This window comes from Bombus terrestris, chromosome 6 (assembly GCF_910591885.1).
Source record: "Bombus terrestris chromosome 6, iyBomTerr1.2, whole genome shotgun sequence".
Lineage (NCBI taxonomy): Eukaryota > Metazoa > Arthropoda > Insecta > Hymenoptera > Apidae > Bombus > Bombus terrestris.
In genome coordinates, this window is record NC_063274.1 from 2,533,174 (window position 1) to 2,547,557 (window position 14,384).

Consider the following 14,384-nt stretch of genomic DNA (forward strand, 5'->3'; position numbering starts at 1 on the left):
ACGTATCTTTTAAAAAGAATTTGGACTTGATATAGAATCGCAAGTAACATCGTCTCTTCGCACCTTATCGTATTTCTAATTTTGAAATGGAATTTAGATTTCAAGAATTTAGGTTTGTACTCGTCTTTATTGAACAAACCTGCGATCTTCCTTACCCATATTTGCTCCTATGGATGTTAAAGTTCACGCAAGATTACGGTTGAAACGATACGAAGTAACGTAGTATACAACGCAATTGTCAACCGACAGTGACAAGTATGAGACAAATGAAGCCATTTTTGTAAATCCACCAAGCTACCGAGACCACTCGTAAAAGCCTAAAAGCAAAGTTTCAAAGACCTCACTCACCCAGGATGATGCCTGGTATAAGTAGCCGGAGTGGTCGTGTGATGCTGGTAGCCCTGTGTGACCACTTCCCTCGGCTGGTGACGATGATTGTTGTGATAACCGGCGTAAGCGATGGCTCTGGTGCCGGTGTAGTCGGCAACCGCGACAGCGCTGAATTTCTCCGGTTTCGAGGTTCGTTGCTCGTAAACGCGTTGCTCCACGCGATGTCTGACCCCACTCGCGGTTGTTTGCAGTGGTGCGATCGTCGAGCTGCTTCTTTCGAACAGATCGTTGCGAATCCAATTGTTGACGGTACCCTGTTGTTGGAAACTCCTATCGTCGTGTTCGTGTCGAGATCCTGTGAATTTCTCGTGGTACGGCCAGACCGGCCAGGTGAGTCTGTGATTGGTAAAGTCGCGATGATCGTTGGCCGTGTGTTCGATCGAGGCGATGGCGGTCGGTAAAATAAAGAAAGCACACGTCAGAAGAATTTTCGGTACGAAAGCCATCGCTAAACCAGCCTTCGATCTTCGATTACGTTGGCGATGTTTGGTGTGAGTAACAGTCACGACGAACGGGTCACATTCTCGATGATTTTGATCGATTTTTTTACGTTTGACCGAAGGTGCTGCGCTGGATACGTCGAACAAGCTCGATGGACATCCGGTGCGAAATCGTTCGAAGGCAACCGAGAGCACTACTGAACGAGACACACGGAGTAGGCTCCACGTGCTTGAGTCGCTCGTACCAACCCCACCATCCTTCTTTCTTTCTCTCTTTCTCTTCGTTTCCTCGTTCCGCCCCTCGTCCTCTCTCGCACCCATCTCTCCTTCCTTTCTTGTTTGCTCGCTTAGACCTCTTTCTTCGTTCCGCTTTGTTCCGCTCCCTTTCTACCTGTCTGTTCTCCTGATACACCGCCAACCGCTCAGTTAACCACCTACATATCCTTGCACGCGTTCGACAAGAACGCTCAGTAGGATAGAGACACAATGGTGCGCGTTGTTTGTTCCTTGGGATAGATGGGACGACCGGCTGAACCGATTGCGAAACTCGAAGGGTACGCTTGTCGCGATGGAATTTTTTCCTCGTTCCTCTTTGTTGATTCATGCCTTGGATTTTTTAAGTTGCCACGATCATTGTAATATACATATTACATACAGGGTGTAGCGAATGTAGAATGGTAGGAATTTGCTAATGGTGAGAAAGCGCTACGAAGATATTTCCGTGGATGTGGTTAGAATTTACTGTTGCTTTCGGCTTGCTGAAGATTGCACGACTCGCTTGGAACGTCTACTTCGTGCTTTGTTGCATAGTACGACGGGTCTTGGTAATTTACAAAATATCAGAAATTGTTGGCGTGACTATGAAAGTTGAAGTATGTATGCCGCGTTTAAGAAATTTTAAATATAAAGTCGTCGGAGTTAAAAAAAGGAATTTGTAACGCTTATATTTTTAATACGTTTCTTATTTTCCGATCTATACATATATGATAAATTTACAATAAATTTATAAGAAACGTATAAGCATTGAAATACTTTTAAACGCTAGTGTACCTTTCTTATTCCCGTGTAGAAATCCTACATCGCGTGCAATCGACGCCGCGTCGAAGCTATCGTGTCTAAACCTTTGTCGGCTCGAAACTCATCTACGCAATCTTGTTATTTCAACCGTCCAATAAATCAACAATTTCCTCCAACTGCAATTTCCTGGAAAAGCAAAAATCGAAGCAGAAGGAAAGAGAATCGAACGATCGGGTTTCGCGAGCGTTTATTGCATCGTTGCCGAGTCGCGAATCGATTTCGAGATCCGAAGAACGCGGAGACCAGGAGTTTCTCTATTTACGAGCAATAAATGTTAAAGGCGTGCGTGCAAAAGGTGTCACGCGGGACGAATGTAGGTCGTGAGTCACGCGTTCCTGTGGAACCATGGCAGCGCGACCGAACACGTGTACGCTAGAAAATTACGGGTGCGAGGAAAAGCGAGCGATCCGGCGGCCACATCGTGCGACCGACGTGTGTCATCCCGATCGATTTTTGTATCTGGATAATAAAGGAACTGAAAGTAATAAGATGGACGCGTGTGCTCGCGGCATCGCGTTTACACGCGCAATTACGCCGCCGTAATGAATAGATGCCCGATAATGTGGCGCACATAGGAGACAATGCCCGTGGCGCTGCTCGTAATTACCAGTGATTTAATGTCGAGCACGCTGGGCCATTGTCTAGCTTTCAATCTCTTACCTGTTAATCTCTTTTACCTGCTTCTACGTCCGCGTACCTGTGTATGGTTGGAGACGGGAATGTTTTGCAACTTTTTTTGGTTCTGAGTTTGTGTTGTGTGCTTCTTTGCGATTTTTTCTAGCTATTAGATTTATTAGTAGAATTAGGTCATTTTTTAATTTTGGGTAGGAAGTGTTCGGAAGTACGTTTTTCGACCAAAAATGAGACAAGCATTGAAAATAATATCGTACATATTATTTTCTGATGATGATACAGCATATTCGTATTTATGCGGAATATTTTATTTAAGGAGTGGATTGTTTAAATGACAAAAATTAAGCTCGTATTAATTAATTGCGAGCAAAGCTCCATACGCATGTAAGGTGATGTATTTCTTAAATCAAGTACCGAATACGGTTGAAGTTTTTTTAATTAGTTTTCGAATTTGTAAATACCTGTTTATTTCTCTTTAATCGACAGAATTTCTTAATTAATTATACAGTCACGTTTGGGAACATTACATACATACATTACTTCCATAATATATGGAAGATTAAAAGGATGATTTATACTACAAAAATATCACGATATGACATTGAGATTCTTACAAAGAGAAATATGAAATCATCGTTACCAAAAGTGGAAGATCTGGATGAGAACAACTTCAATAACTTTAACATTTTTCGTTTTCGCATTCGAAACGATACGATATCTCTGTTATTAAGGTTTCTGTGAAAAGAGCAACGGATTATCGACAGAAAATAGTTTATTAGGTAGAAAAGATTGTTAAATCGTTTTTTCTCGGTGCAAACGTTGCCTGATCGCAATCAAACTTTTATTTCATTGATCAAACACTTCCCGCGAACTTGATTTAAATTAGCCCGCAGTATTGTACATTCGCCTGTCTCTCGATGAAATTGAAATCGGAGATTAGAGACAAACTGCTTGAAACTGCCGTGATTCATGGCCGTCCTTGCGAAATTGGTTCTGACGTTAAACTGCAGAATTCAATTTCATTTCTGTCTATTAGGGAATTTTCTGCTGTTATACTGATCAATGTAAATGTAATTCGCAAATATGTGTAATATTTCTTCGGTATTTTTACTAGAAATTTCCAAAAGATTTCAGATTAAATCGTCGAATAATTGAATTGCTCTTAAATAACACAAACGCAACCTTGTGCTAGTTTAATACGTAAAAATAATATAGCAAACAAACTCCAACGTAAAAACACCTGAAAACAATTACGAGTAAAAAGGATTTCAGTTGCCAAAAACTCGCCATAAAAGAAAACTTCCAAGTATCGAATAATCGTCTACCATTTCAACACAAAAATTCAACCTAGAAGATCCCGGTAAAATATAATCAGGACTTAAATTACGACCGAAAAGGATTCAATCACCCTGAAGATTACAAACACGCCACCTGTTAAAGAACCATTCTCAAAGAGTTATTTCTAACAATGCTGCACTAGCGCGCGTTGAAATTTAACGCGACTCCTCGTGGTCACGATCCTCGGCCATTCGATGTAATACTCGAATTGATACATTACAAAAAGCGGATTAGAAAAACGAGCAGAACGCTGAGCCACGACGGGTCGCGCGCACCCGTCCCATTTGTCAGGATGAATTATTCACCGTGAGAAAAATAATCCAACGCCCGGGCATCCGGCATTCACGGAACAAAGGGTTGTGAAACGGCATTCTGCTTTTCTTCTATCCTTACTGGGCCTCTCTATATCCTCGTTGTCCCTGTGACTCTCCGCCCAGCCCGCTTCTTCGTCTCCGTCTCCTCCTATTCCATACGAGCGAGATGATTTCTTGCGAGCTAGCTCATGCATAAAGGGAGACAGAATCGTTGGATATCTTGCGGTAAAGATAACATCTGCGGGAGCCGCGAGAGATTTGCGGTAGACAGTGGCTGCAGCCTCCAACTGCCTACGCATCTTCCAGCTGCACCGGCTGGTCCACCTGCATTGCAGCATTGCACTGGTTCAATGTCGGTGCAACGTTGACCGCGTATAACGATCGGAATGTTGCTCGTCGAAAATTGGTGTCCAACGAGCTGTATACGTACGAGTCTTTCACGAACGACCGAAAATATTGCAACGTGATGTGTGGAGCTTGTAATATCGTTGAATCTCACGACGATATCTCACGACTGGAGGAAAGATTGGAGGTATAGAGGGGGAAAAATAATTAGATGTTTGATAACGAAGTTTCTTTTTAAGGTTTCAGGCTGTTAGGGTTGATTGATATGGTACGAGGGGTTAGGTTTAGCGGGAAGATAGAACGAGGCTTTTTAATATCGTTTCACAGATAATGTGTTCCTGGAAGTATTAGGTCAAGAAGTTTTCAGACGAGTTGGAACTTTCTTAATTGTAAACCTATTAAGTCAATCTTGTTTAAGTTGCTCTCTGAGTTTTATCCTTATTGGCGGGGCTAGAGGTCAAATAAAGTGGTTAAAACTGTTACGATATCAGGAGTCTCGAGCGATTTCTTACGTGGATAGTTGCGCTTAGGGGAGATAAACGTTGTTAAGAGCTGGAAGAAAAATCTCGTATTTAACGAACTTTACACCAAGTTCACGCGAATTATTACGAGAGCTCCTTTCATAAAATTTTTTTTATTTTTAATTTGCAGCTTCGTACCGAGTGGATATACCTATATAAGTTGTACGATCTTTAGAAAGATATAAATTGCACAATTTTACGAAGTTCGAAGAAATTGAAATACTTCTAACGCTATAATATTTCATCTTCTTTACACCGTGAAAACTTTTCGTGCCTCTGACTCGCGTAACTTTCTCGCTCTAACTCTACGCGATATTTATTACTTAAATTTTTTACTCTAATAACGTTGCACTTACCCATTTTCACGTATTATTCTATTGCCTGTTTCTCAGTGCTTCGATACATCGATTCGGTTCTTAAACCGCTATGTGAAAATCACCTTTGAAATTATCCTTCTAAAATTCTACCAATCACGAAAATAATATAAAAAATCAACTCGCACGGTGTAATTCGTTTCTTGCATATCCCTGAAAGGGTTTCGCCGACGGCGTATGAAGCATCGATGACTGGTGCGCAATTTAGTCGAGCAATTCGGATCCGAAAGTGCACACGCGAAAGGGATCCAGGCGCAATTTCTGCACCGGATCGACGTGGTCGAGACCAAGGTCAGTGGTGCTGCGACCGCGGCGAGGTCTGTCCGTCTTTTTGTTCGTATCCCGGTGCTTGTCTTCGGAAGCGGCGTACGAGCAACGGCGAGATAATTGCGCGCATCATCGTCGCGTTATTGGCCATTACGAGCACGAGACACAAAACACGGCAGCAAATCCAACGATAAATCACAGTGTGACATTATAATATTCCACCGTGCGACATTTCCATTCGCTCGAACGTTTTCATCCATCTTCATTGCGCCATTTCGGCGACGGCGACGATCCTCTACGACCGGCAGCTCGTACCCTCGAACTCCCTTTTCCATGGATCTGCAATGCAAATCGACTTCCTGGGAAGATGTAATCATCGATGCCTGTTGGCTTCTCGCGGGAGCAGGTTTCGTCCCGTGGCATTACCAGAGGAATTTTCGAGACAGCGGTGCAACCGAGGGAATTTGACTACCTGAACCATCCTGTGTAATAATTTCAGAATTAGCGAATTGAGAAGTGACGATTGTACGTTATACGATCCTATTGCACAAACAATTTTTCCTAATTTTTACAATTTTCCAGCGGATAGAACGATCAAGATATTTCTACGACTTTTAAAATTCACTCACTAATCTTTGTCTTGTTACGAACGTGTTATAGCAAAGAATTTATCGACATTGGTAACTTGTGACTCGCGAACTGCAAAATTTTACTAATCGTATCAATTCAAAGACGATTGGTAAATTATCGCGCAAGAGAGTCCTGCACCGAGCTTACTGCTTTCACTATGATGGATGATTTAGTAATTGGCGAGTATGAATGTTTTCGATGTGTTTGGGTATTTAGGTTGTCGAATAAAATTGTTCGGAAGAATTATACACGCTGGAAAATGAAAGTGATGAAATAGAATTGCGACTAAATGATAGATAGCAAGTCTTGATGTGGTAAAACGTTGCTGATATCTATCTGAATGATCACTACGTTGACACCTTAAACTATTGCAGATGGATTGCAAGATATTTCGTGATTTATTTGGTGAATAGGAAACGCTACAAATGATATTAAACGTTTTACATAATTTATAAAATAGATTTCAATCAGTCTCGGTTGTACAAAGAAATATTCGATTCTGTGCCTATCGTGGAAATCATTGAATTCGAACCTGCTGAAATTTCTAAGAATTTCGTTCGCTTAATGACCAGCGATACTAAAAATACTCACACTGGTAATAAAAACAAGAAAGTGAAATCGAATAATACCTAAAATTGTACACTAATGTGTTAGCAGAGACAAACATCGTTTATATCACAAATGCTCTAAAAAGCAAATGTGATTTAAACGATCTTACATATTGATACTTCGTTCAGAAACGCAATACAGTCATTCAACGGTACTCGCTTCTGCGGATTTTTCGTAAAAGACATCACATTAATTGCTCAAGTAATAACGTCGTCACTTTCGAAATCTGTATTAGAAACGTATGAAATCTGCGCCATACAACGATACCAAAGGAACGCGTGGTAAGGCCAAAAGTTTAACTTCACGATCTGTGTACTGTTCTTTCGTCCGTGCGAAGATCGAGCGATAAGTTTCGATATCGTGTCATCGAATGTTCGCCCATTAATCATCGTTTGCACGTATTTTCTTTTGGCAGCCCGACCGGTTCCACGCTCCAGTCGAACACAATGAAATTCTTGCGAGAATATACGCAACGAATATGAAAAATGATCAACATTTTCTGCACGTCGAAATGCATATTTCTGTTTTCGATATAGCAATCGCAAAGTTGACTTGTTATTTACAATCCAACGTAAACGCCGATGACAGAATCCACTAACGATTAATGTTTGATAAATATTTCGTAACATTTTAATTTTGGAAAATATATAATTTCTATTTTACGGTAATTAATATTATCGAACTATTACCTATACACCATATACAAGTAGATAGAATTAAATAAACCGTAAATAAACCTGTAAATCGTTAGGAAATTATGAAAATATTTCGAGAATATTGTCTCATATAAAACCTTAGACTATAAATAAATAAATCTCAGACTATAAAGACTGACTATAAAGGATTAATATTATTAGTGAAATTTTACAAATTACGAATCGCAAACTATCGACTCTAAGGAATTCTCTTTCGTAATAGCAAATAAGCTCGGTAATAAAACAAACGATTTGCACAAATGTTACAAATTGGAGATCAAGTTTGATTATTCAGTTCGTCGCGAACTTGACAAATTATAAACTCGCAATTTGTTAGTTCATTGATATTGTTAGTTGATAAATTATTGCGCAGGAAAGTTCAAATGTTCCAATACTTATGAACGACACATTACACACACACTCTGATCCCTTTCGATGTAAATTAGATTTAATTTGAACAATTCTACAAATCCTCTGCAACGGTCTCGGAGATCATTCCACGGAAATGGTTACAAACTCTCGGCGAGGTTTCGTTCGGTTTCACTTTTATTGGTATTAATGTCATAAAAGATACGACCGACCTCAGCTTGTACAGCGCGATTTCGAATAATTTACGAGCGATTCACAGAATTTGCGCGATTTGTTGTTTATCTCGTTCGCCTGCTACAACTTTGGAGAAACGCGACGGACGTTGAATTATCGTGGAAATTTGTGTTGTCAGCCGAGGAACTTGTTCCGTGAGATCTTCAGGCGACTTTATCGCAGAAAACGCAACGGAAAAAAACGGTGATCAAAGGCGCGGTAACGTGGTCGCACGGAATACACATCGACGTACGCGGACTATAGAAAAATTTGTCTTGCACAAGGGACCAACGTTGCGGAAGAAATTAATGACCGCGGTAAATTGTCGAGGTTGCAAAGACTCGATAAACTTTAACCTTTATCTTGGAGAAAACGTTGCGTTCGGCGAGGGTGACGCGTAAAAGGGGTTAATCGGACGAATATAATTTTTCGTGCGCATTACATCAACGACACGCGTCGACGTGGCTGCTTTTGAGTGAATAGCGTTCACGCTTCTCCCACGTTTTATGTCGGTGCTCGATTTGATAATCTCGTGCCAATTTTAACGATCGAGCGCATATGAAAACACGCAATATGTCCCGCAGGCGTCTTTCAGTAGATACGTCTAAAAATAAACGAACGTGTGTAACGCGTTGAGCGATATCAAAAACGTGTGTCCCTTTGTAAGATACGTACCATGCTTATGATTCTGCATGTCACGTTCAGCCTGACACATCAGACGTTCAGTCTGTGCGTCTGCACGACTGCATGCTTGTGCGAGACACAACATAACTGGTTTTGTATACGTTAAACATAAATGAACGTCGGTACAACGAACAATGATAAGCTTGTCAATTAAAGATTTGCAATCGGTATATGATACGATCGGTTGTAGAGAGCGAGGACGAAGGGCTGACAATCGTTACTTCGAGTCACAGCTTAAACCATATACGATTATGTAATAGGACTTTCAAACGATAATCCTTGTAGGGAAAAATAGAAGCGAGTACAAATGCACTATGCATGTTTTCTCTTGCGTAGCATGTAAAATATTATTTTATGTGTTCTTTTCGTTACGGTTGCATACACTTTGTATCGCTTCTCGGATAATCGAATGATACAAGGACAATGTTTCCATTGCAACGATGCTTCGGGTGAAATTTCACTGAATCGAGCTTCGCGACGTCTACCATCGTACAAGCTGCTTCGTTGCGCTGCCAATTCTCTGCAGAGATTCTGTTCACTCTCGAATTTAAACCTCTGAATTGTTTCGTTGAGCGGCTGTTCCGTTTACAATAGCTAAATCAACGTCGAAGAAAAATATAAGTCCGTAACGTGTGAAGAACTACTTTGAAGAAAATATTTATCTTCCTTCCCTTCGGTATATATAAAATATTCTCCTTTGTAACGAGCGTAACATTACAGATACTCGTTGTTCGTATAAATATTTAATAACAAATTTTTAATTCTCAATGCTGTACTGCTTTTTTTTCAACCTCGTGCGAGAAATATTATTTCTTCGATAGGTACAACGCGTAACTATATACAGCTATGCAACAGTTACAATCTTCTAGATACAATCTCTGTTAATTGTAATAATAATTTCTTTGACTGCGAAGAAGAATTCGTTTTCCAGACATTCTTCGAATAAACTCAAAGTTTCCAACCAGTCTCTGTATTTCGGTAATTTCTTGACTCGCTATCGATACGGAAACAACGCGAGAAAAGTAACGCGTCGAACAGTTGTATACAATCTGGCAAAGTTTCAGTCAGGTAATGCAATTTGCGAGCACCCAGTACATTGAACAAACAGCAGCGCACACGGACGACGTATCCAGGTTCTGACCTACTGACACGATCCAGTGACGTCACGGGAGCGCACGAGAGTTTAGAAAGGAGCGAAAAGACTATAGTCGACTGGAGGTTGACCCTAGCCAAGGGGATCGTTTTCCGTGTGCAGCAGGGTGTATCGAAGTTTTACCGTACCTTCGACAAGCGACAAGGCAATACTCGTTCAACCGAGGGAAGGGAAAAAATGGACAAAAAAGACATTGTATCGAAACTGTAAAGTAATATGTTCTTATGCCGCTCGCTAATAATTTGTGGGTATAGAATTGCGTCGATCTATATCGTGTTCCTTTTTGCACTTTTTACTGGTGTCGATTTTAGTGTAGCGTATCATGTTTTGTGGTGTAACGTGGTGGAAACGAAAGGTTCACAGACCGATGAATAAAAATCTGTCTTATAACGCAAATATTCGGTTACTACTTGGTTCCTTTGGTAAAGATAAATATTTTTGTTTGTTACGAAATACCCAATGGAAAATTGCGAATCGCGTAGAATATTGTTAGACTTGTTAAAATCAGAAACGTTCAAGCGAGGCAAGCTTTGCTTAGTTTTCGCCTAACGTAGTTTCATTATATACGTACGTAGTTATATTCGATGATCTGCTCTTCAACTGAGTGTCCATTGAATAGCGAAACGATATTAGTCGAGTACGACAACTAATCCTAAAGTTACTCGCAGCATATTTTTGAACAAGTTAGCGTTAAAACCAAATACGTCTGAAAATTCACACCGACCAAAGTGGAGATGTGAAAGTGACGTTAAAGTTACAAGGAAATAATGCCATCGAAAGAGGCATCTGCTGGCTCTAAAAAAGACCAACTGGTCAAACAGCGCTGCATCATAGCATCACCTGAAAAGACAAGGGCACGGTGCTCGAACAAAAACTCAGCTGCAGCCGAAGCGCGAAAGTCCGATAACGCTTTACTCTGCAACGGTTTGAGTTTCGACGAGCGACAAATTTTCTTTGGAGCCGCGGCACATCATGGTCGATCGATTCGTTATTTCTCGATGGCCGTACGTACGATCGCTGTTGGAAGCGCATCGTGCCACCGCTGTGAACGAGGTCTCGCCTCGAGGATCGATCGATAGCCTGATCGGGGATCGGCGAACTTCAGCCGGATCAGCCGCGAATCGCTCCATCCTTTGTCTAAATTTCTTTTCCTCCGGGCACTCTTCGTCTGTCATTTGACCCAACACTTTTTTTTCTATCATTTTCTAATAATTTTTTCTCGCCACATTGAGCCGCGTGCAAAAGCCGCGACCCTGCTGCGTGTCCGGAGCTCGTTCGCGGCGATCGTTGCCCAGGGAAATTCACGGTCGAAGGATATGAAAAGTCGCCGGGCCGCTGCCGGACGTGTCTCCATATGCGAGGGTGACGTGTTCGAAGAGCCGCTGCTTGGTTAGAAAACGGCGCACGAAGGTCCCAGGTGGATCCCTCGCCGCGCGATTCCACCGCCACGAGAACCACGGCCGTGCACGACATCCACTGCGTCGGCAGTGGACGACAGATTCCGCGGTGGAGATCCAGACGAGAGACCAGGTGGAAAGTTTGGAGTGGATCGAGACACGTCAAGGTATACGTGTGTTTGCTTTTGGGACTTTGTCGCCGTTTTATGGTCGGCCAGATGAGATTTTCGTACGACTGAGTAACGTAGACGCGTAAATTGGATCGAGAAATTTTATTTTCGCCGATATACATATTACAATAATTGTATGGCGCACATTGCACATGGCTCCGACATGATAGTGTGCAATCACTTGTTCTTCGAACAGAGGCTTCCCATATGTATTTGATATATACGATGTCTCTTTATGTGCTTTCGATCGCGTAGTTTTAATAATTTTAATTCCTAGCATTCAGTTGATTGATTAAAGAAAGTTTGAGTAAATATCAGTTGAACTTTCCCTCCTCTCGTTACAAGTAATTTTGCAGTATTTTTGATCTTTCGAATCTCTCCGGAGTTCGAAGATGATAACGATGGTCCGACAAGTCAACGAGAATTTGATCGTGATTATAATGTTTATCGAATGATAATATTCCTATTCATGTAGTATTTGATATTGTGAAATATCTGTGATTATATGACGTTATGAACACTTTGAAATTTATTATACGAGAATTTGTAGGATTTTGTAAGACACGACTGGAAATTTTATATTCACCTAATATAATTATCCAGCATTTGCACGCTTCCTAACATACTGTAATTTTTATTATTTTATTTTGATCGTTTTATTATTATCATCTGCTATTATCAGTTTTCAACCTAATATGGTATATGAAGATTACACACTTGAAAAATTTTCCGAAGTTCAGACGACTGTGTAATATAAAGGTTAACATAGAACGTAACGAAGTGAAAGTACGCCGTAAGGGAATAAGAAGGACCAAAATTTGTACGTCACTGTTTTCTAGGGAACGTGAAAGTCATACCCCTGGGTAGAAAGTTTCGAAATGGAGATGAAAAAAAGAGCGAAAACGCTCGAGCTGCCAAGGCACATCCATGACACAGTTTTACAGCTTTGATCGAGCACTGGCCTTGCTTCGAAATATTTAAGCGGATACGTAGTAAAGTTACTTTATTTCTGGACGTGCATGTCACTATCAGAAATATGATGAAAGCAAGGGTTTGTTTGTAGAAAAAAAAAAGCCAGTCCGATATCAGGAGGAATGAATATCGAAAACAACGTTCTATATGACTGCTTGGTTGCTCACTGTGCAACGATACCCATTTCATTTAATTGTAGAAAATATCATACATTTCTGAACCACTGTCCTTACTTCGTCATATTTTAGCTCATTTAGTTGTCGGAAGTAAAACGTTTATGCAAATAAAGGAAGAGTAGATACCTTTTGTAGCAGTTACTGTATTACAAATAACCGTGTAACCATTAAAAATAATCACGTATAATATCTAGACAGTTGCCGAGTAAAGCCGCATATCTACACGTTTTGACGCATCGAAAATGAATCTTTAATCATACGAACTTAAATCAACCCTTCTTCTGATTTCTCTAGCTGAACGTCTTAACAAACGCTTAAATACCATTGATCTTTTCGATTCGCTGATAAACCAAATATTTCACGAGAAACGTCAGGTACTCCGTTTCATCTTCTTACTTTACTTCCATCAGCATCCACGTTACAATCACCCTTTTGATATCTCGTACGTGCACTTGGGAGCTCTCAATCCACTCGGTTCAACATAAACATCACCTAAGTACATAGAAGTAATCTCAGTAACCCTGTTCGCATTATCAAAGCCACAGAATCGTGTGTCACGATACCGTAAGTGGTGTACGTGTAGTGTAATAAAACACGAAACTGGCTTCTTTGATACTCGAGCAGAGCGCCTGGTTTCTCCATTCTAGCGAGTCGGAACGTTAAAAGCCGACACGATAATGGAAACACTGGACGTTGATGTATCTTAATAAGATAACACCGTTTATGCATGTTATTTATTGCCGATTAATCGGTATTCTGCATGGAAACGAACCAAGGGACCAAAGAGGCGTGTTCACGGTGCACCATTTAAGGTGTTCCTCTCGAGGAGACTTGGAAAGGATCGCCGCGTTTCGCGTCCAAGTCACGTCGTTGCGCGCGTCGCGTCGTCGCGATATATCAGCCGATCAAGGAAGCCTCGAGACGTTTCGCTTCGCAATTTACCAGCCGCGTCGTATTTTTCTTCGCGTCCTTATCGAGACGTGTCTCACCGTGTCACGGTCGCCTTGACATCGGCCCACCGCGCCGCCGTTATCTCAAATGTATCTCTCCGGTTGCTACTTGACCTCCCCTTTTTTTCAGTTTTCCCCTCAGAACCGATATCAAATCTTCCACCCTCAGTGGGGAGGACAGAGAATGTCCACCTTCGGCTATCTATTGCAGCCACCTTTTCTCTCCCTCTTTCTTTCTTTCTTTTTCCTTCTGTTCGATTCTGACTCTAGGACAGATGTCGTTGACGATTGTCCTTTGTGGGGCAGCGTAGAGTTGTTGAAAGAAGAAGATGGCAGGTTTAGGATCAGAAGTTTTTACGAGTTCTCGGGAAATTGAATTTACTAGGGATGCTTGTTTTCGACTTTGTGTTTTATGGCCTCTCGAGTTTCATGTTCGAGGCTGATGCTTCCAATTAAAGCGGAAGGAATAGCGGAGTTTCTGCTACCGCGCGTGCAAAAAGTCTTCGTGTTCTTATTTGTATTTTTTTTTAAATGGTCGCGCGGTTGTTTCTAAATGGTTGGTTTTCACTTTAGAGTAAATTTTTAATTATTCTTGTGTCATATCTTTAATACCACGAGAGAGGAAATCTATTTTAAAATTTCTTGTAATAATGAAAAGGGTTAATGA

General features: G+C 41.1%; 1 protein-coding gene and 1 long non-coding RNA gene across 2 annotated transcripts in view; one reads left to right on the forward strand and one right to left on the reverse strand.

Moving 5' to 3' along the window:
• LOC100648555 overlaps positions 1-1,388 on the reverse strand; it is a 28,396-nt gene extending 27,008 nt beyond the window's left edge. The window contains exon 1 of the mRNA XM_003395902.4: positions 349-1,388. Within this exon, the coding sequence (XP_003395950.2) occupies positions 349-1,151 (803 nt within the window). The 5' untranslated portion in view covers positions 1,152-1,388. The remainder of the gene's footprint in view (positions 1-348) is intronic.
• LOC125385237 overlaps positions 1-14,384 on the forward strand; it is a 50,962-nt gene that overhangs the window by 33,779 nt on the left and 2,799 nt on the right. The gene's annotated exons all lie outside the window — the stretch shown is intronic.